Source organism: Schizophyllum commune (assembly GCF_000143185.2).
Source record: "Schizophyllum commune H4-8 unplaced genomic scaffold SCHCOscaffold_11, whole genome shotgun sequence".
NCBI classification, from domain to species: domain Eukaryota; kingdom Fungi; phylum Basidiomycota; class Agaricomycetes; order Agaricales; family Schizophyllaceae; genus Schizophyllum; species Schizophyllum commune.
In genome coordinates, this window is record NW_026089548.1 from 119,194 (window position 1) to 138,943 (window position 19,750).

The following is a 19,750-nucleotide window of genomic DNA, read 5'->3' on the forward strand; positions in this document are numbered from 1 at the left end:
GGATACCGCGTATCACAGCTGAGCAGCTTCTCGCGATGCATCAAATCGGTCATACTGGCAAGAAGGGTAAGCGGTCTGTCCAAAAGGGGAAAAGTACAAAGGGGTTCACCTTCTCCACTGTGAGGGCGAGATGGAGGTACGGCCTACAGTTAAGCCGCCTGCGGCCGTTGCAAGCTAGGAAGATGTGAGTAGTGTGTGCACGAAGAGAAAACGTGGATCGTCTGCGGCTTGAGAAACATGATGGACGGGGTCCTGGTCAGCGGACCGGGACGATAACGGAGAACCGCCGCTGAGTTCCTATTCTGCAGTCCATTACATAGTATGTAAATTCGACAGAGAAGTGTACATCGAAGAGATCGTAGGAAGTGCCGTGGGCGTACATGATCACGGGGGATTGAGGACGGGCTTTGCAGTTCTGAGCCTTTACGAACCATTATTCTGTGTCTGACCGGTTTAGCATCAGGCAAAAGACAGAGGAGTAAGATGTAGCTCACGCAGAAAAATCAATTCCTCAGGCTCGCTTCCTCAACCAGAAGCTCGCAGAATGGGAGGCGCTTGCGCTCTGGCATGTCCGGGACCATGACTTGCAAAACGCGAGAGAGAAGCTCGGGCTTCAGCCTGCAGTCGAGCGCAAGCTCGACGCACTCGGCCCGACCCACAAGGTCCTTCTCGCGCAACTTATCGGCGTAGTCCTGGACTCGAAACTCTTGAAAGAAGTCCTGCTGGATCTCAAATCACATCAATTGGCGGTCAAAACATCGTAAATACCTTGCGATGGTCAGCTGGGCTTGTCGGATGGGACTACAAGGAGTCGTGAGTCAGCATAAACATGCATACTGCCCGGAGCTTTCACGTACAGGCCCGGGTGTACTCGCTGTTTGATCTTGCCTAATATTTACAAGCTGAGACGTATCCTGCCGGCGTGATTCTTTACTCTCGGCACTCCTTACAACGGTGGGCTAGGGAGAGAACAGGAATCAGCGTCCGTCGCTGTATTGGACAGAACCATATATGACTGGACCTGTCTTCGAGACATGGCCGTGGAAGAATGGCGAAGGTGCATGGGATACGGGCTATGTCCACGTCGAGCTCTGCGAGTGGGTCCCCCATTGGCGGGAGGCAACACCGTGGCTTTGTCGAGCCGCGCACTGGCCACAGAAGTCTGCGGCTGCTTGAGAAAGAACAATACTAAGGAGAGGCGATCACGTACCAGCCAGATCTGACGTTCCTCCGTGTCCCCTTCCTGACCTTGTTCGTCTTGTGAACCGTTCGGCTTCACTACAACCACTGTCGCAAACCGTCTACCCTGCGCGTCACGGCGGCGGTTTTTGACCTCCTGAGTATTGTCAGCCTCCTGTGCCTCTCATTCGCGAACAAAGGGCGTACCAAGATTTTGGGATACCTCTCTGCGAATTCCCTACTGACATACTTGTAGTCTTCCTTGACGTTGTCTTTCTCCTTGTAGTTGTTGATCACACAGCGCCTCACGGACGCCGCCGTTCCATGGCCTAGCTCCGCAGCAATTTGTGAGCGTGAGCGACCCCACTTGTCCATGATGCGCGCCATGGCGCGCTCCTTCCGGGTGTAAATACTTCGATGCACTACATTTTGGGTTGACATTGGAGCCGCTGATGGTGTCGGTGGAGGAGTGGGCATGCTCTCGCTTCGTGACTGGATACATAGTTGAGCGAGGCCCTTGCAGTGACAAACTGGGCGCTCACCATCGTGGCTCTCTGCAGTGTCGAACGCAAGAGGTTCGGTGCTGGCAAGGGAGCGGATGGTGGTAGGAAACAAGCAGTTGTGATACGGGCCTGCTCGGAAGCGGCGCCGCGAGGGCGCGCAGCCTGAAGTGTATGTGATTAACCCGGACAGGCCATCAAGGCCGTGCAATGCATGCACGATGATCGGGGAATCAGAGCGAACCTCAGACGCGACCCCTCTGCATCCACTAAACATCTTGAGGTCGTCGGTTGCCATTCCGTCATGCCCAGGCGCACCTCCTTGTATCTCAAAGCGCTCATCCTTCCTTCGAAAACCTTATAGAAGGTCGGCACCAGCATGGTCTCCTGCGCACAAGTGCCGAGATAGGCGCCCACGTACCCTGCAATGCTGTGCCTTCCTCCTATTCAGCGGCGATACACAGGCTCACCGATGCTCAGATAAACTGCGCACGAAGTAGTTTCCCTCCTTTGCTCGTCGCGATGGCTGCCAACCCCGACCTCGACCGCGTTACGGCGCGCCTCGTTGCCGAGCTTGCCCTCGAGGATCTTGCCGCGATCGAGGGTCGTCGCAAGGGTAAAGCGCGCGAGGATGTTCCCCCAACGGACGAAGACGTAGCGATGGCGGAGCAGCTGCTGATCTACGAGGCGATGTTGCAGGCGATGGACGACTTCCGGTTCGCGGAGAGCTTGGACGACGCGCTTGAGGCCGATGCGAGAGTCTTGGCGGCGGAGCAGGCCGCGATGGATGATCGGCGCTTTGCCGAAGCTCTGGCAAACGGGCAGGATCTGCCACGCAGGTCAAGAGCGCAGGAGTTGGCAGAACAAGGCTGCGTCGGGTTAGAACCCGTGTGAGTGTACAGAATGACGACGGTGAACATGAGCTTACAGCGTACGATTGATTTCAGAGACAATGCTGAGTCTACTGGTGCGACCAGCCCCGCGACTCCCTCGACAAGCAACCTGGGAGGAAAGACAGAGTCAGTCCAGGTTCACCTACCACGAACGAGAAGACGCACTGACCACCCTTCAGTCGCATCGTCATCGAGTGCATCGTCTGCATGGACGATATCGCGACCCAACAGCGCGTCCAAGGCCCCTGCGGCCACTTCTACTGCCGTCACTGCATCCGCCAACTTGTTGCCACTGCCCTTCAGGATGAGTCCCTCTGGCCTCTCCGCTGCGACAACCGCCCCCTCCCCGTCCGCGCCATCCGCGCCCTCCTCGACACCGCCACCCAGCGCACCTTCGACGCCAAATCCGCCGAGCTCAGCACGCCCGCCACACGCCGCCTCTACTGCCCCAACGCAACCTGCTCCCACTTCCTCGGCGCGGCCGACCCCGATAGCCCGCGCGCCGACGTCCGCTGCCCGCGCTGCAACACCCTTGCATGCTCGTCCTGCAAGGAAAGCGCACACCCGGGCGCCGCGTGCGGCGAGAACCAGGCCGCCGAGGCCGTCCGCGCGCTCGCACGCGCGTCTGGCTGGCAGACGTGCCCCGAGTGCAAGAACATCGTCGAGCTCAGCCAGGGCTGCTTCCACATGACCTGCCGCTGCCGCGCGCAGTTCTGCTACCTCTGCGCGGCGCGGTGGAAGAACTGCACGTGTCGGCAGTGGGATGAGGACCGGCTGCTGGACACGGCGCGGCTGCGAGTGGAGAACGAGCTCGGCGCGGGTGCGCGGCAGGCGGCGCCGAATATCTTCAGGGAGAGGGTCGCGCAGCGGGTGGAAAGATTGAGGTACAACCACGATTGCGGGGCAGACGGGCATCGGTGGCGGAAGCAGTACGGTGGCGGTCGCTGTGAGAGCTGTCACCATCACCTTGCGCTATATCTCTTGGTGAGTACCGCCGAGCTACGGACGCACCGTGCTGAGCAATTCTCAGTTTTGCAGAGACTGCGCGATGGCGGCGTGCGTGCGGTGTGCGCGTAACAGGCTGTGAGCTGTCCAGGCTCCTAAGCTCCCTTCTTTGGGCCGTCGACGCTTGCTTTCTCACGTCAATGAGCTCTTTCTCAACGAGACTGACCGAATTTCCATCTTGACGGCGTGGCTGATCCTCCTTGTACAACAATGAGAGGCGTGTGACGGAACCGTGGATCCACATCGAAGAAAGAATATATACGTCCGAAACGGAGCCCATCTTCACATAAAGTACTGCGTTTGGTTCTGTAACATTCGCGTTAGCATACGACAAGCATACGTTAAAGTCCACCGTTCGGAGAAAAAGGACTCGTGAGCACTCACCACTCCCCTCCCTCCAACCCCTCCATCCCGCTCATTCTCCGCCGCCGCGCCATACACCGTGAAGACCCGCTCCCCGTCCTCCCGGATCGTCAATATCGACGCCAAGTTCCCGCACCGGTAGCAGTAATTCGGCGCGGACCACACGGTGACGAGGGCGGAGTCGAACATGTATTTGTAGCCCTCTTGTATGAGCTGGTGTGCGCGTGCGATGAGGCGGAGGGCGTTGGTGTGGTTGAACTGAGGGGAGGGGGAAATTGAGGACGTCAGCCTGACATTCGCAAACACGGAGAAAGGATAGCGCACCTCCCTTGTCACGGACTCGCCAAACAACCACCCTGCGCCGCGAGGGCTGACGGCCCAGTTATCGACCTCGTCGGGGTCGGACCACATGAGATCTACGAGGGATGAGATGGGTAGGGAGAGGTTGAAGAGTGGTCGCACCACATAGCGCGCCTTCGTGAGGGATCTCCTGCGCGCGGGAGAGCACGCGGATCTGGTCGAGTGTTCGTATGTCGGGGGAGAGACCGCCGTGCACGCATAGGGTCTCTCCATCGATGATCTAGGATACGAATGAGGGGAGGGGGAAGGGGGAATGCGCATGCACACGCACAGCAGCGAGGTTGAGGTAGTCGAATACGTTGCAGCAGGCCTTCCACACGGTCGCGCTCCCGTACTTCTGTTGGCATTCGTCTGGGCGCGCGTGAGTACTGTCCAGGAGGAGAACCATTGCCACACACCATAGAATCCGTACACCTGTGTGATCTGCCTGCTCTCGTGGTTTCCGCGCAGGAGCGAGACCTTGTCCGGGTATCTTCGATCGCGTCATGAGCGTCCGTCCCCCCTCCCCGCAGCCATAGCGCGAGATGAAGTACCTTGCCTTCAGCGCAAGCAGCAGCGAGACCGTCTCGAGGCTGTAGTGTCCGCGATCGACAAAGTCACCCTGGTAAGCGCTCAGCGCGTCGGCCCACGCAAGGAACAGCACCTACGTGCCATGAAGATGTAGCTTGTGTCAGGTATGTCGCCCCCCTTCCTCAGCAGCTCGAGCAGGTCCCAGAACTGCCCGTGGATGTCCCCGCAGATCGTCACCGGGCTTGAGACGGGCTGAATGTTAGATTCCTCGAGCAGGATGGCGCGGACGCGCTCGCAGAGGATCTTCATTTCGGGCTCGGACAGGTGTTTGCAGCTCATGAGCTGGTCTATCCAGCGATCTGGGTTGTATAGGGACATGGAGAGAATGTGTACGATGGCAAGGAACAACGGACGTATGTCAGAGTTCAGCCCCACACAATGAACTTCGTATTTGGTCGCGCTTAGTCGAGTTCAAACCTCGTTCGTCGTTCGTTCACCCCTCCATCTGAAATCGACCTGCTACCATCTAAGTGGCTAAGGTGACTATATATTGCGCACACTCGACTGCAAAGCTCTGATCCTGACTTCGTCAGACGAAACAGGGGATCGGTGCTCTACGCGCCACTTGTTACCAAATAAGGACCTGCGTGGCTAGAACAATAGACGGCAAACAGGTTTTCGCAAGTCCATTGTCTGCGGCAGCACCGGGTATCCGGACGCACCTGAAAGTCACTTGACGATGGCAAGAAGTTGTGCAGATGACGAGCCATGATATTCCACTGATACGCCTCGTGTTGGGGCGCAGGAAATCGTGTGGCAGCGACGGAGCCGCTTGCCGTGCCATGACCTGGCCGTCCTCCATTACGATCTTCTGATTGCTGTGCTGTGATCTTTCCCAGCCTATACAGCTGCTCTTCTGCAGGCCGTGATCCCTACCCTCGTGAGTCATTCAATTCGAAGTCCGCGCTCTTCCCTTTGACGAACGTTATCAGTTAGGCGCCGCGAAAGCTGCCTCTCTCTGGGCGACCGAAAGCCTCTGAGAACTCGTTGCTTGCTCTCGAATGAGCACAATGACATATCGGAACACTTCCCGCGCTCCCAGCGGCGAAGGGAGCACCTACCCATCGCGGAAACATGGGGGCACCCAAAAGGGGGTATCTTCGCCGCAGCGGACCCTTATTGTTATTCGAACCGCGCGCCCACAGACCACCCGCCCTTGTTCCCAGGCTGGTCCGCGCACGATAAAACCCGGCGCCCTTCCTTCGCCCCCCTTCCACACTTTTCCTGCGACGCCCACATCCGCGCGCATAACCATCGCAATCGTTCCCGGCCGAGCCCTTTGACTCTCAGGCTTTGGGCGAACTCAACGCCATATACGATGGACCCCCCATCGCTTGACGCCGTCTTGGCGTCTATACAGGCTGTCGGCGCCGTCATCCAAACCTTCTTCCGCGTCCTCTACCACGTCCAGTATTCCTTCGCCGACGCGCTCGGCTTCGTCTTCCCCCCTGAGCCCACCGAGTTCGATCAGGTCGCCGATTACTTCGTCCCTTTCCTTCGATATGCTCGCACGCTGTACGATGCGCTCCCCAGTGACGCGACCTTGATCGACTTCAACACCGTCCCCGAACTCCTCACCATCCTCTGGCCCGTCGTCGCGGCGATGCTCGTCGCAGTGCGTGTATTCTAATCTGTACTGAGTCCAGAAGTACTGATACCTTTGCCACAGGCTTCCTTTACTTTCTTCGGCCCCAACCGCTTCACCCTCCACACCTCCACGGTGTACTTCCTGGTCATTGCCTCTGTCAGTCTCGTGTTCCCGGCCTTGCCACACCCCTCTACCTCGGCCAAACCTATTCTAACCACTCTCTTACAGATCCCCATCGTACGCAACTACAACATGTCCGGGATATACTGCGTCATGATCAGCGACGCGATATCTCCTCGGTACGACGACTTGATATCTCCTTGGGCGCTCGCAAAGCCAGGCTGGGACATCTTGGTGCCCCTGGTGCAGCTGTGGAACATCCCAGTGCACATCGCCCACAATCATGACTTCATCCTCTACTACATCCGGGAACTCTGGTATCGAGGGTACACCTGGGAGAAGGACCTGGCCCACTTCGCCGTGCGGTTCCTCCTGCTTGCAACCGGGGTACAGGTTGGACTGGTCCTGGTGAGTTTCTTCTACTCTTTCGAACGAGCCCTTGAGCATATCGTCCGTCTATCTTCGCTTACCATCGCTAACCCGTCTTCCCCAGAACACCATCACCGTCTGGGTATACTGGACGCTCCGGACCATCCTCGCCGCCGTCTGCCTCCCCCTCAAGGCCGCCGTCGGCCTGCTTGATCGGGTCAAGCCAGACTTGCGCAAGCAGGTCGTGCGCTCCCTCGAGGCTCTCGTAGTCTCGCGCCAGGATATCAAGGCCTACTTGCTCGAAACGCTGGGAATCACCCCGCCCGACGACGATGCCGGGTTCCACGAGCGCGCGCGCGCGCTCGCGTCCGCGACGCGGGAGGAGATTCTGGCGAGGAAGGTGCGTGATATTGGCTGTCTGCTGCCTCGATGGACTCGCTGCCTCGGTATTTCTGTTCGACTTCACGCGGTGTATATCGCAGCCTTTTACGTGGGGCGTGTTGCACACGGGCTTTATGGCCCTTTTACGTTATGGCTCATTATCGCGGCCTCGTGTTTTCTCACGTTGCATGTTGACTTTCCGCTTCGCCTTCATGATCGACTCTGGACGTCCCTTGCTGACCTTCGCCCCCAGCGCATCCTGCCCGACGCGCCCGCCTTGACCACCGAATTGGACAACGCTGCCGATCAATCCTCTTCCGCTTCCTCTGACGACGATGATTCGGAGCCTGTCGTCGAGGATGAAGCTGTTGTTGAAGATGCACCTGTCGCCGTCAACGAAGACGAAACCGTCGATGTCGTCGAAGATGCACCCGTCGATGTCGTCGAAGATGCACCCGTCAGCGTTGAACTCGAGCCCGCCAGCGTCAACGTCGAACATGAAGTTGCCAGCGCCAACGAAGCCGCCGACCTGGAGACGGACGTCAGCCCCTCTCCCCCTTCCCCTTCATCACCTCCTACTACCCTTCTATTGCCTCGTGCCGCTGAGGACTCAGGTGCGTTGACCTACTTCCGTACTCACGACGAGGAAAGGCTGATCAACGAGCCTTAGGTTCCGACTCTGACGCCGAGGACGGGCATTCCGAGCAACACGAGAAATCCGAACACTCTGTCTCTGAGGACGAACACTCTGTCTCTGAGGACGAGCACTCCGACCAATCCGAGCACTCGTCGACGACCCTGAACCAGCCCACTTCCGCAATCGAGGACAAAGAGGACGAGTTCGATGAGGACATGGACGAAGTGCCCGTCGGGGACGAGGGCGAAGACGCCGTCGAGGATGTCCATGCGCTTGACGCCGAGCCCGTCAATGCCCCCGATGCTCAGCCCATCAACGTCGTCGATGTTGTTCCCGACGGACCTTTCAACACCGAGCCTACCGACTCCTTCTATGCCGAGTACATCAACGGCTTCGATGTCGAGCCCGCCAACACCTCCGATGTCGTGGACACCGCCTCGTCCACCGAGGACTCCGCCCCGTCCGCCGAGTACACCGTCCCGTCCGCCGAGCACATCACCCCTCCTGCCGAGTACATCGTCTCCAACGCCGACTACAACAACGCCGCCTTTGACATGGCTGACTTCCCTGAGCCAGTCGCCCAGGACTTGTCTGGATCAGCCGTCCAAGATGACAACCAGGCCGCCGTCCCGGATGCGCTACTGGAGATACCCTCGATCTTCGACCTACTATCCGCTCCCTCCCCCGATGAGGCCTCGACGCCATCGGCGTCTGGTGCGTGGCTATAGTGCTTGTTATGATTAGTGACTGATCCGCCCGTACAGAGCTTGGCACCGATGCCCCCAGTGAGACGTACATCACGTCTAACGACGCATACTACGAAGCCTTCACCCCGAACACCGTCCCCGAACCCTCCCAAGATGTCCTCTACTCGGCCCAACCTGACTTCCCGGACATGTCTGACGAGGACAAGCTGGCGCTTATGCGTGGGTTACCTGTCGTGTTAGACTCCTTCAAGCCACTGATCCAACGTCTATCCAGAGCTCGCACAGCAGAATGCGATGTACTTCAACACATTGTACCAGAGCTCCGTTCCATCCCCCGCCTATATCGCAGACGCGCCAGAAATATTCGACGCGTCAACTGCCCCGTTGCTTGAAGCGACGGGTACGTGCCCTGATCGAGTGGCGCCAGATTTCTGTGCTGATTGCCTTGCAGACGACGATACACATTCCAGTGCCTACTCACATCCCGACGAGTACACACTTCCAACCGCACCCTACCCTGACTTTGCCTCGGAGGTCGTATCACGAGGTGCGTAGCTCATCTCTCTATGTCTCGTTCAATGCTCAAGATCTTCAGATCCTACGGACGGCGCCATCATCTACTCTACCCAGGCCGGAGAAGCACCTGTAGCTGCGGACCACGCCTCCGACGCGCCGTCCGAGGCCCCGTTGCCCGAGGCGACGGGTACGTGTGCCATCATTCAAGCATGGATATCTTGATTGACCCTTCCCTAACAGAGGACAACTCGCTTGCAAATACTTCCTTTGAATCCTTCATTGCCGTGACAGGCGTAGCGGGTGCGTCCTTCCTCTCAGAATCGAAGATAAAGCACTCACACAGCACAGATATTTCGACCGCGTTCACCTTCGAGGACGCGAACGTCGCTCGCCGCTGGGCCGATGTCGAAAACGAAGTCCTTAGCGCACTGGACCAGGATGTCGAAGAGGACCTGCAAGCCTTCCTGGAGAAGATCACACTCGAACACTTCCGCCAGGGCTTCTTGCACGCAGTCGCCAGTAAGTTGGACAAAGGCCTTGCTTACCGCATGGACGCCCTTCAACCATCGCGGTGGTCCGGCATGCTAATCCTGGAATGGACCGATGGAGAATGGCTTGGCCGGCAGTACGCGCAAGTTTATGAGCGTGCGCGGGATCAGTCCATGGTCCGCGAGCTGAAAGCAGAGGGCGTGATTCAAGCGCTCGCGTACAGGATCATCTTCGGCATATACAACCTGGCTTATCCCGACGACTACAAGATCGCAAAGACATGGAGCGAATATCTATCGGCTGTAGCAGAGGCACCTAACGCACCGCAATCCGACATCTTGGCGGTCGTGGCTGACGCTCCGTTCACGCAAGCCGACTTGGAGCGCTGCCAGAAGATCCATCGCAAGGAAAAAGTCGACGACGCGGCATTCGAATGCGCTGTCGTATACTCCGTAGCGCATCACCTTGTTTCCCCCGCCGACTTCCTACTCGATGAGTGCCCGCGTTCCTTGGATCCTCACGTCTGGAAGATGGTACACGCCTACGTCTACTCGTTGGTCGCCGACGATGTTCTTTCCGCGACATTTTCCGAGGTGCCGAGCGAAGTGGTGGAGATCCTGGAAGGACGTGATGTGACGCTGTCCTTGACTGATGACGCGGCTCCTATGGAGTTTGATACCTCCTTGGACGACAGCGCGGACTCCATTTCTGCACTCGACACGTTCGTGGACGAGCCCCAGATCGACGTTGGTGAGTCAGAAATCTTCTGCGTGTTATGGCCTTCACTCATCACCTCGCAGCGTTCCTCGACCCTATCTCGCCCTACCTCATGTCCGACCCAAGGCTCGCCCCGCTGCTCGAGCGACTTGCAGAGTTCTTGTGCAAGACCTCGGACGAATACAAGGCGGGCTTCTGCGATGGCTTCGTGGATCGGATATCCCTTGAGAACGACACGACCAACATGTTCGCTGCTCTTTGTGTTCCCGTGCCCGACGCGGACGCTCGGTCAAAGGACTACATCCACGGCTACCAGCTCGGCAGCCCCATCGCCATCGTCGTTCGTGGCAGCCTCACGGTCTCGTGTGACGACCTCTCCTTCGCCGTCGAGGACTGGATCTTCATCGTCGGATTCTGGATCATCACGGAGCTTCGACAGCGGCCTGGTGGAGACGCGATGGACCTCATATCGGGCGAAGTTCTGAAGGAGGAGGTCGGCGACAAGACGCGCCATGAACTGCGTCGTCATTCGGCGTTCTTGCGTATCGCAAGCGGCGCGTTGAGATATCTGCCAGGGAAGCGCAGGGTCTATCGGACGGCTCTCGTCGGCCAGAGTGCTGGAGACGTTGCAGCGGATCTCTCTGCCATAGAGCTCGGGGTGCTCAACGCCCTCCGCCGCTTCGGCGATGACGAGCTTCTGAACGATTCGGCGAGCGACCAGCTCATCTATCACATCACGCAGAAGCTCCTGACGGAGTGGATGGTACCTATAGAGGCTCAGATCCTCATGGAGAGCCTTGATGAGGGTGAGTGATATGGATGATCTTCAGGCAATGTGTGTTTTCTGACAAACTCTCAGAGGAAGAAGTTCAACAGCTCGCCGCGCAGGCTGCTGCTAAACGTGTCCAGTCAAAGGGGTCTACTCCGCCGCCACCTACGTCGATGCCCGCGAATCCGGATCCTGAGCCTGCCACCCGGCCCACCACCTCGGGCTTGACGCTCCCATCCTCGTCTCGGACCACGGCACCACCGACGCCCGCGAGCCCCTCGTCCTCTCGCTCATTGAGCCCGTCATCGTCGCGTTCGCCCAGTCCCGCGCCATCGGAGCCCTCACCTTCGACGCCTACACCGCAGACGCCACCGCCCCTGCCCTCAAGTGTGCCGTCGTCCCCAGTCAGGGCTCCCTCGTCCCCGGTCGTCCCTACGTCGAGCCTCATCGAGCCCGTCAGCCCCGAGTCGTCTGCGCCTGCGCCGTTCGCGTCGCCTGACGACGAGCCGTCTGCGCCGTCTCAGCAAGAGCCGTTTACACCAGTCGCGGAGGCGCCGTCAACGCCAGCTGCAGAGGTCTCTATGTCATCCACGACTGCGCATGAGCCATCCACATCCACTTCGCCCGAGCCCACTGCATCGACCATACCAGATGCGCCTCCCACGCCGGTCGTGTTGCGCCCCTCCATCCGTGACTACGACCGCGATCACAATGGAGTTGCGCAGATGCTCGCCGCCGCTCGCACAAACGCCGACTGCTTGGACAAGCTTGTCAAGCACGACCCCATCGGCATCCTCGGCCTCGCAGACGGCATCCACGCGTCGAACACTCTGGGATACAAGGACCAGTCTGGCAAGCCTTCGGCCTACCCACCGGTGCCCGCTGGCATCGCTGACCGCAATCTGTACCTCGACGCCTGGGACGTCGGCTTCCGCATGGAGTACTGGCGCCTCTTCAGCGTAACGACCGGCTTCTCGAAACCTTGGCTCTGCTCCACCTTCATGGATGTGCTCATCGCCGGTATCGGCCACCGCCTACGGATGGACGAGCGCGACCTCCCTATTATCGAGAACAACTTGGACGCGCCTTCCATGGACATGAAGGACAAGCCATTCCGGACATTCAGGAACCAGGACGAGCTGTATTATTTCTACGAGGACCTCATACAGTCGCCGGGTGTCTTGGCACCCAGGGGCGACGACGCGGTGTACTCCGGCCAGCCGAATCTCCACGCTGTGCGCTGGGCCGTGCAGGATGGATTGCTGGTCCTCCGCGGAAACGCCTTCGGCCAGGTGGCTGACTACGACCCTGTACCATCGAGGCTTTACGAGCAAGTACTCGACGAGGTCATGAGGCAGGAGGAGCTATTCCCTTACAAAAAGACTTCGTCACGCAACAACCAGACCTCTGGAGGCGGGAGACCAAGAGGCGGGGGCTCTTCTAACCGTGGTAATGGGGGCGGGCAGCGCGGACGTGGACGTGGACGTGGACGTTAACAGCATAAAACGCACTAATTGCATACCCTCCTCCCAAGTCAGCACACCGTGAGGCGCCGCGGTGCACTGACTTGCGGGGTGCGGCATCGGCGGGCGGCCACCCGCCGATGCTGCTGGGTGAGGCCGGCGGAGACGCCCCGCTGGCCTTGCCCGCTAGACGAAGAGGCTCGAGGGTGCCTCAGCTGACAATCCGGCGATTGACACTCCCCACTGACCCCCATCTGTATCTGTACTCGTATCTCACACATACCCCACCTTTGTAGCATAGTACTTACATACGTATTCTCTCTCGATTTTCTTTGCAATGGCTGAAATCCGAACTCGAACTTGTGGGTCCGCACGCGTCCAGTCACGTGTGGGTACCGGCGAAGAGAGCCGCGCGCGCTTGTCGCGCGCCGCCAATTGAACCCGCGCTCACCGTCGTCTGCGATGAGGATGCGGCTCTGGACGCCGCTTATCGTCCTCATATCCTCAACACTATCATGGGCCTTACATGAGTCTGACGTCGGGGTGATCGACTGGCACAAGAGCCTCGTCGGTGTCCCCCAAGTGCACACCCCAGGGACGGCGCCGCTCATGCACAGAGTCAAAGGGAAGACGTCTAAGAGTGTCATCCTGTCTATCACGGACAAGAATGTGCTAGCAGCGCTGGACCCAGTCAGTGGGGGAGTCGGTACGTGGCAGTACTGAGCTCGTGGCGCGTCATGGCTAATGGACCGTAGCGTGGAGGCATGTTTTCGACAACTCGGACCCTGTAGTGTCCTACCACAAGTATGAAGATGGTGCGTATCTCCTCAAATGATCCCCTTGCTGCTAGCTCACCCAAATGACAGCTGTGGTCGCACTATCCGGCCCTGGCGCGTCGACCGTACGGATGTTCGAGTCCTTGACTGGATTCATACTCTTCGAGAGGAAGCTATACGACGACTCGCAAGGCCCTACATCGGCATTCGGCACGCATGTCGCGTTCGCGCCGGAGATGGCAGAACTAAACGTCTTGACCGGAGGCCACACCGTCACCCGCCTCAATGGCAAGAGCGGGGGGAAGACGCAATGGACATGGAGATCGGAGGACCAAGGGTGCGTGCGCATCTTCCAGCCCTCACCACATTATCTGAAGCGAGCGCCAGGTCGCTCGTCACCTACCTCCAGCTCGTGAACACCGCAGAGGCCGTATACGCGATCGGAGTCGCCAAAGAGTTCGCTTCGTACACCGTCCACTTGACTGCCATCGATCCTATAACCGGCGCTGAGCTTGCTTCTCGTCATGTCCCCTCCAATGTTACGGACCCCTCTCAGATCATGGCCCTCACCAGCGGCGATCAACGAGCGGTCGTGTGGCTCGAGAAGGGCCACCTTAAGTCGATCCCCCTTATGCCTCAGCTCCTCGCTCGACCCCTGCAAGCAAACGATGCGGATGTTGAGGAGCTTCTGGACATCACTCTGGCCAACCAAGGCATGCTGGTATTGAAGAAGACCAACGGCGCGGGTCGTATCGTCAAGCTCAGTGAGAAAGAGCCAGGCGTCACTGACACGGTCTGGGACTTCGAGGTGCGCATGTCTCTCTCAAGCCTTGGCTGTGCGTTGGATGTTAATCTGTTTGCGACCGCAGGTGCCATCTGCGCCCGCGCTGTACTCTGGTGGACTCGACAAAGACGGCAAGCCGTACATTGCGCGGCTGTACTGGTCGATCACCTTCAAGGCGCGTCTCCTCGCCTATGATCTTGCTGTCATACTGACGGTGCAATAGAAAGTCACCGTCGACGTCTTCACCCCGCACTTCACCCTCGTCACCGGCTTCACCATCCCCTTCGACACTGACCGCTACGGCAAGGTCGAGCACGTACGTCTCCCAATCCCCATTATTCTCGATCCTAAACCAATCCTCCAGTTCCACATGGACGCCGCAGTCCCCGGCGGCTGGACCGTCCTCACCCGCCTCGTACTCACCACCTCCACCGGCGCCGTCCAGTTCTGGCAGCAAGAAGACCTCAAATGGACGCGGGACGAAGCCCTCGCGCACATCGCCGCCGCCGAGTCCGTCGAGCTCCCCGAGCGCGTCGCCGCTTCCTCCTCATCCTCCTCGCCCTCCACCTCCCGCTTGCAACGCCAGATCCGCGACGCGCGCCAGCTGCCGCAGTACGTGTACCGCTTCGCCAAGCGCTTCGCGACAGGCGCATACGCGTCAGCGACGTCGCCCGCGTCTGAGGTTGGCGTATTTCGGGATGCGTTTGGCTTTAGGCAGGTTATCGTGGCGGCTACGGCGAGGGGCGTAGTGTATGGGCTGGACTCGAGCAATGGGGCAGTGCTTTGGAGTCGGCTGTATGAGGATAAGGATGGGGTGGTGACGCCTGTGAAGGTGTTTACTTTGCGGACGGTCAGCGACGGCGAGACCCCTCAGGTTGTTGTGGTTGCGCAGAGGAAGACCCCCCAGGTGCGTAGTTGTAGTCACACGGTGTTGCGTTCGCTAACTGACACCGAACAGGGTCAGACGCACACCGTGTTGTACCATCTGGATGCTCTGACTGGCAAGGATATGCGGCGCAAATTCGACAAAGGTGAACCGTTGCTTGGCTTCGTCGCTGTGAAGAAGCCCTTGGCGGACGCCTTCCTCCTCGACGCGGAGACGAGGGTTGTTGTCCTTGTTGACGAGTCTCTCGACGTGAGTGCCCTTCACCGACGACATCCACTGCACCTTCTAAGTGCCCTTGCAGTACACCATCTTCCCCGAGACCAAGGCCGCAGAAGCTTCTTTCGCCACCTACGCATCCTCGCTCTTCTTCCCCCTCCTCGAATCCGGTCGCCTCTCCGGCTACGCCCTCGGCTCCGAAAGCGCCTACCCCGCCTGGTCCATCCCCGCTGCCCCCGGCGACAGGATCGACGCGCTCGTCCCCCTCTCCCGCGGCCCCATCGCGAGCCTCGGCAAGGTCGTTGCGGATCGCAAGACGCTGTACAAGTACCTCAACCCGCGCCTCGTCGGCGTGCTCACTTCGGGCGCGTTAGGCTGCGGCGTGTCGGTCGTCGACGCTGCGAAGGGCACGGTGCTGTACCATGCGCGCGTGCCGGCGGTGCGCGGGGTGTGCGATGTGCATGCGTCGCTGTCGGAGCATTGGCTGGTCTATTCGTACTATGAGGGCGAGGCAACGGGCGGGGGTGTTACGGGACACCGGGTGGCGACGGTCGAGTTCTACGAGGGTCATGCGCCGGATGAGAAGACCGGAAGGTGCGTCTACCGATCGTTGCTCGTCCCGCAGCTACTCACTCTCGGCAGTGCTGAGCTCTCCGCGTTCGACCTGGGGCTGCTTAACTACACGACGTACGAGCAGACGTACGCGTACCCGCAACCTATCACCGCGCTCGCAACGACGCGGACGAAGCATGGAATCACGATGAAGGACCTCATTGGTACGTGTGTGATGGGTGAGAACGGCATCATGCCTACTGACACCTCTTAGTCGCTCGCGCGGACGGCAAGATACACTCTTTACAACGTCGACTACTCGACCCGCGTCGGCCGAAGCACAAGCCCACCGCGCAAGATGCCGAGGAACTGCTCATCCAGTATGAGCCTATCCTGCCCGACGACCCGAAGAGGATCTTGTCGCACAAATATGAGGTCGGTGCAGCTCCGGTCCGCGCAGTTCAAGTGGTACTGAACGCTGTCCCCACAGATCACGAACACCGCGAAGATCATCACCAGTCCCGCTTTGCTCGAGTCGACGTCGCTCGTGTATGCGTACGGCCTCGACATGTTCCTGACGCGGGTATCGCCATCGGGCACGTTCGACGTGTTGAGCGAAGGGTTCAACAAGATCCAGTTGGTGTTGACGATTTCGGCGTTGGCGATAGGATTGGTCGTGACTCGACCGATGGTGAGGAGAAAGAAGTTGCGGGAGAGGTGGTACTCGTAGGGATATGCCTAATCGCCGAGTGCTAGATGGCTCAAAATGATGAAACATCGCAAGACCTGTATCGATATGACATTCGGTGCACGTCCCACTGACAACGTTGCTGCATAGATAGGTCCTGGTGGATGGCATCTGACGCAGATTGGCTGCCGTGACCTTGAATGTGGCCCTTGAATGTAATGGAGGCATGGAGGCGTCCGTCAACTTTTGCCCTTCAACTGCGATTTCCAGCGTTCACGTCAGGCATAAGTATCCTTGACTTCTAGTACACTCATGCCTGGTGTTTCTGATAGATGTATTACTCTTGCCATCGCGGAATTCCGGCAAGCGACATGCGATGTATCGCTCGCTCAGTAGTCGTGCAGCACCAGAGGCTCAGCATACCCCTTGGTGCTCTTCCCCGAGTCGAAGAATGTACTCTACTAGGGTACTCGTTGGTCGACACTTGGGACGATGCCACCGTACACTCCTTGGTGGCATTATCTCAAGTCAGGTAGCTGATGCGCGTGTTTGCACTCGTACGCGCTCATGTGCGATTTCGGCCAATGAATGATGAGCGAAACAGCCCTCTCCTAATAGACGACGCCGCATATTGACCGAGCTGGAGACCTAGCATGTCTGCTTTCGACGGACCGACTTTGATTGTATAATTTTTGTGGCACTGGACATACAGTACATCTCTTAGTAGGAAGGATCACATAAACACAACTACCTAAACCCCACTGGACGAGCCACCATCAAACCGCCGCTTCCCCTGTTGGTCGAGCGCAAACATGATCTGTGCTATAGAGGCCACCACAAAGATAACAGAACTCCCTCCCACACCGGCACACCATATGCGGGCACCCGGCCGTGCGATCAACAGTGGCACCACACGATGGGCAGCGCTGCCACTGCTTCTCCTTCACGAGCGCGTCGAACTGGGCGGTGGACTCCTGAACACAGTCGCGTCCCGCATGGCCTGGTTGCCTGCATTGCGCGCAGGTCGTCGTATGACACGCCGTACAGGATAGGACGGTGGGTCCTGCTCGATTGTGCGACCTCAAGCCCGAGCCGAGGAACGCAGAGCACCGGGGATTCACGCAGTATACGCGGTCGGCGGGGGCGACGACGTACTCGGCGCGTTTGATTTGGTACTGCGCGCGAAGGGTGTTTGGAATCACCGCGTCCACCGCTGCATCGCACAGCGGCTGCCCGCAACAGCGCAGAGGGAAGAGCGTTTCGTCCGTGAGCGTGGACCGGACGAGTCTTTCTACACACTCGGGGCAGAAGTGGTGGCCACAGAGCGCATCGACGCTCTCGGTCGACCAGGTGTGGTCGTAGCAGCCTTCACACGTATATAGCGCGCCGCGGGGAGGCTCGCTGTGGAGCGCATGTCAGTCTAGCGATTTGCTGCATATGATCTCCAAAAGTAATACGTACCACGCGTGCAAAAGTGGATGCCAATCCGCCTCCTGGACTGGCGGAGTCAACGGACTGTCAGAGAGCTCGCCTTCGTCGCCAGACTGTCCTTCCCCATCCGCATATTCTGAAGGGGCAGCTTCAAACGACTCTTCTTCAGAGTCTTCGTTGGGCGGCTCCCACCACAACCGATGCTCAGGGGACCTATACGGCGCGATGAGGGAGTCCTCCGATTCGTCGTCAGGAGATGGAAACTGCACTGCATATTCCATCGGCGTCGAATGTTCTTCGTCCTCCTGCGCCTCATCGTCTCCATAATTTTCCTGACGATCGAGCTCGCTGATGACATCGGTCGAATCTGCTTCCTCGAGGGCCTCGAGGCGGAGAGGATCGGTCACACTAAGCCTGTATCAACATGGGGATTAGGGCCGTTAGACGCTTGCGTGCGCACCTGTAACGATATACAGGTACGACTTGGTCGTATCTCTCGGCAGATATCACATTGGACATCGTGGGGCCTTCGCTTGGACGAGGAGGGGAGTACGGTAATTCACTTTGAAGAGGTGAGGAAGTAGACGTGCGATGCTCTGCGGACGCGCTAGAGGTTGATGCATGACTTGTAGTGGCTTCGGAGCGCGGCGGAGATGAAGCACGGGGTCCCGCAGGAGTCGCCTCTGCCGCCGGGGATTGTGCACTCGTTGTTGCGGGAACACTCCTACTTCGTCAGCTCGGCATCGTGCACGAGGACCACGATACATACCGTTCTACCTCCCGACGCTGTGTAAGCTGCTGCCTCGCCTGCCGCGCCGCTCTGACGGGGTCGATGCCGAAGTTCCGCAGCATTGTCTCCAACGCCTCGGCCTGCAGCTCGAAGGCAAGTTGCTGATCGGCAAAATCTCCAGCCATCTCATCGAGGTCCGCGAGCGCAAGCTGGGCGATGAGGGATGCGGTCTCTTCATCGAGCTGCGTGGGGGACGCGGGGAGCGCGAGGAGCATCGACATGACGAAGAGCTGTTGGGCGCTTATCAGATGACGGAAAGACTCGGAGTAAAGACTTGTTGGCACACATTCAGTTGTGTTCAAGGTCACGTATAGCTGCAGTGCGGAAGCCCCAAAGGGAATGAGAACGACGATGGGGGAGACGGTAAAAAGAGGAGACACGAGCGAGATGGTGGAAGGAACGAGGGTGTCCGTCACGCACCTTCTGCTATCCAGGTCATAGGTTCAGAGCGACACCATTAACGCCTCGTAGTAGGCATATCTAGGCCGTCAGCCAATCCCAATGAGAGTTCGGTGATAGCAAGGGCGAGTTCGCGAACATCTATTAGGGTTGGGCATACACATGCGCTGCATGACGCCGAAGTCGTGGGGACAAGGATATATATTAGAGTATTATATTGCCAAGTGCGCTATCATTGTGCGCAGCGAAGCCGTCAAGCGTCAAGAGGCGTTGGGAAACCATCATGAAGGTTCGTGACAAGTTCAAAGTCGGGAAATGCCAGCTGACTTTTGAGCAATCACATGACCGTTCGGCAACATCCGAGTAACGGGCCGCGACCGGCGCCGGTGTTGTTCTCTTGCCACAAACCACCACAGACCAGAATCTAGCCAAAGTCGACAGTCACTCAGAGCCATTGCCTGCGATACTTAGACCTCACACGCTATACACTGCTGCCAACCTGCTACATCGATGCACCACTGCTTGGCTATACCCGAAATCCTGTCCTTAATATGTGATTGCCTCGCGGAAATAACCTGGGATCACTGGCTGAACAACAGGAC

At 58.6% G+C, this 19,750-nt stretch overlaps 6 protein-coding genes across 6 annotated transcripts; 3 read left to right on the forward strand and 3 right to left on the reverse strand.

Moving 5' to 3' along the window:
• Positions 1–503: 503 nt before the first annotated feature.
• Positions 504–1,566, reverse strand: SCHCODRAFT_01204494 (uncharacterized protein; the record flags this gene model as incomplete). Its single annotated transcript, XM_050341236.1, has 4 exons — positions 504–719; positions 769–801; positions 1,211–1,336; positions 1,387–1,566. The coding sequence occupies 4 exons, from the start codon at positions 1,564–1,566 to the stop codon at positions 504–506; spliced, it is 555 nt and encodes a 184-aa protein (XP_050198082.1).
• Positions 1,567–2,195: 629 nt separating this feature from the next.
• SCHCODRAFT_02638106 (uncharacterized protein) lies at positions 2,196–3,928 on the forward strand. The gene is made up of 4 exons (XM_050346009.1): positions 2,196–2,569; positions 2,627–2,698; positions 2,752–3,556; positions 3,603–3,928. The coding sequence occupies exons 1-4, from the start codon at positions 2,202–2,204 to the stop codon at positions 3,657–3,659; spliced, it is 1,302 nt and encodes a 433-aa protein (XP_050198083.1). The 5' UTR covers positions 2,196–2,201; the 3' UTR covers positions 3,660–3,928.
• Positions 3,860–5,188, reverse strand: SCHCODRAFT_02514729 (Metallo-dependent phosphatase; the record flags this gene model as incomplete). Its single annotated transcript, XM_003028185.1, has 7 exons — positions 3,860–4,198; positions 4,265–4,356; positions 4,403–4,520; positions 4,572–4,651; positions 4,699–4,772; positions 4,834–4,911; positions 4,944–5,188. 7 exons carry the CDS (start codon positions 5,186–5,188, stop codon positions 3,860–3,862), a joined length of 1,026 nt encoding a protein of 341 aa, XP_003028231.1.
• Positions 5,189–5,836: 648 nt separating this feature from the next.
• On the forward strand, positions 5,837–12,998 carry SCHCODRAFT_02552351 (uncharacterized protein). The gene is made up of 14 exons (XM_003027901.2): positions 5,837–6,485; positions 6,540–6,614; positions 6,687–6,986; positions 7,072–7,347; positions 7,582–7,942; positions 7,999–8,679; positions 8,730–8,891; positions 8,947–9,072; positions 9,124–9,219; positions 9,268–9,375; positions 9,429–9,488; positions 9,537–10,427; positions 10,478–11,200; positions 11,254–12,998. Exons 1-14 carry the CDS (start codon positions 6,189–6,191, stop codon positions 12,657–12,659), a joined length of 5,562 nt encoding a protein of 1,853 aa, XP_003027947.1. The 5' UTR covers positions 5,837–6,188; the 3' UTR covers positions 12,660–12,998.
• A 50-nt stretch (positions 12,999–13,048) lies between these two features.
• On the forward strand, positions 13,049–16,881 carry SCHCODRAFT_02638110 (DUF1620-domain-containing protein). The gene is made up of 12 exons (XM_050346010.1): positions 13,049–13,332; positions 13,382–13,441; positions 13,493–13,739; positions 13,790–14,210; positions 14,272–14,361; positions 14,410–14,502; positions 14,551–15,093; positions 15,145–15,321; positions 15,374–15,882; positions 15,931–16,064; positions 16,115–16,275; positions 16,331–16,881. The coding sequence occupies exons 1-12, from the start codon at positions 13,089–13,091 to the stop codon at positions 16,568–16,570; spliced, it is 2,919 nt and encodes a 972-aa protein (XP_050198084.1). The 5' UTR covers positions 13,049–13,088; the 3' UTR covers positions 16,571–16,881.
• A 398-nt stretch (positions 16,882–17,279) lies between these two features.
• Positions 17,280–18,964, reverse strand: SCHCODRAFT_01174780 (uncharacterized protein; the record flags this gene model as incomplete). Its single annotated transcript, XM_003028186.2, has 5 exons — positions 17,280–17,345; positions 17,401–17,929; positions 17,990–18,373; positions 18,420–18,683; positions 18,729–18,964. 5 exons carry the CDS (start codon positions 18,962–18,964, stop codon positions 17,280–17,282), a joined length of 1,479 nt encoding a protein of 492 aa, XP_003028232.1.
• Between the last annotated feature and the right edge of the window lie 786 nt (positions 18,965–19,750).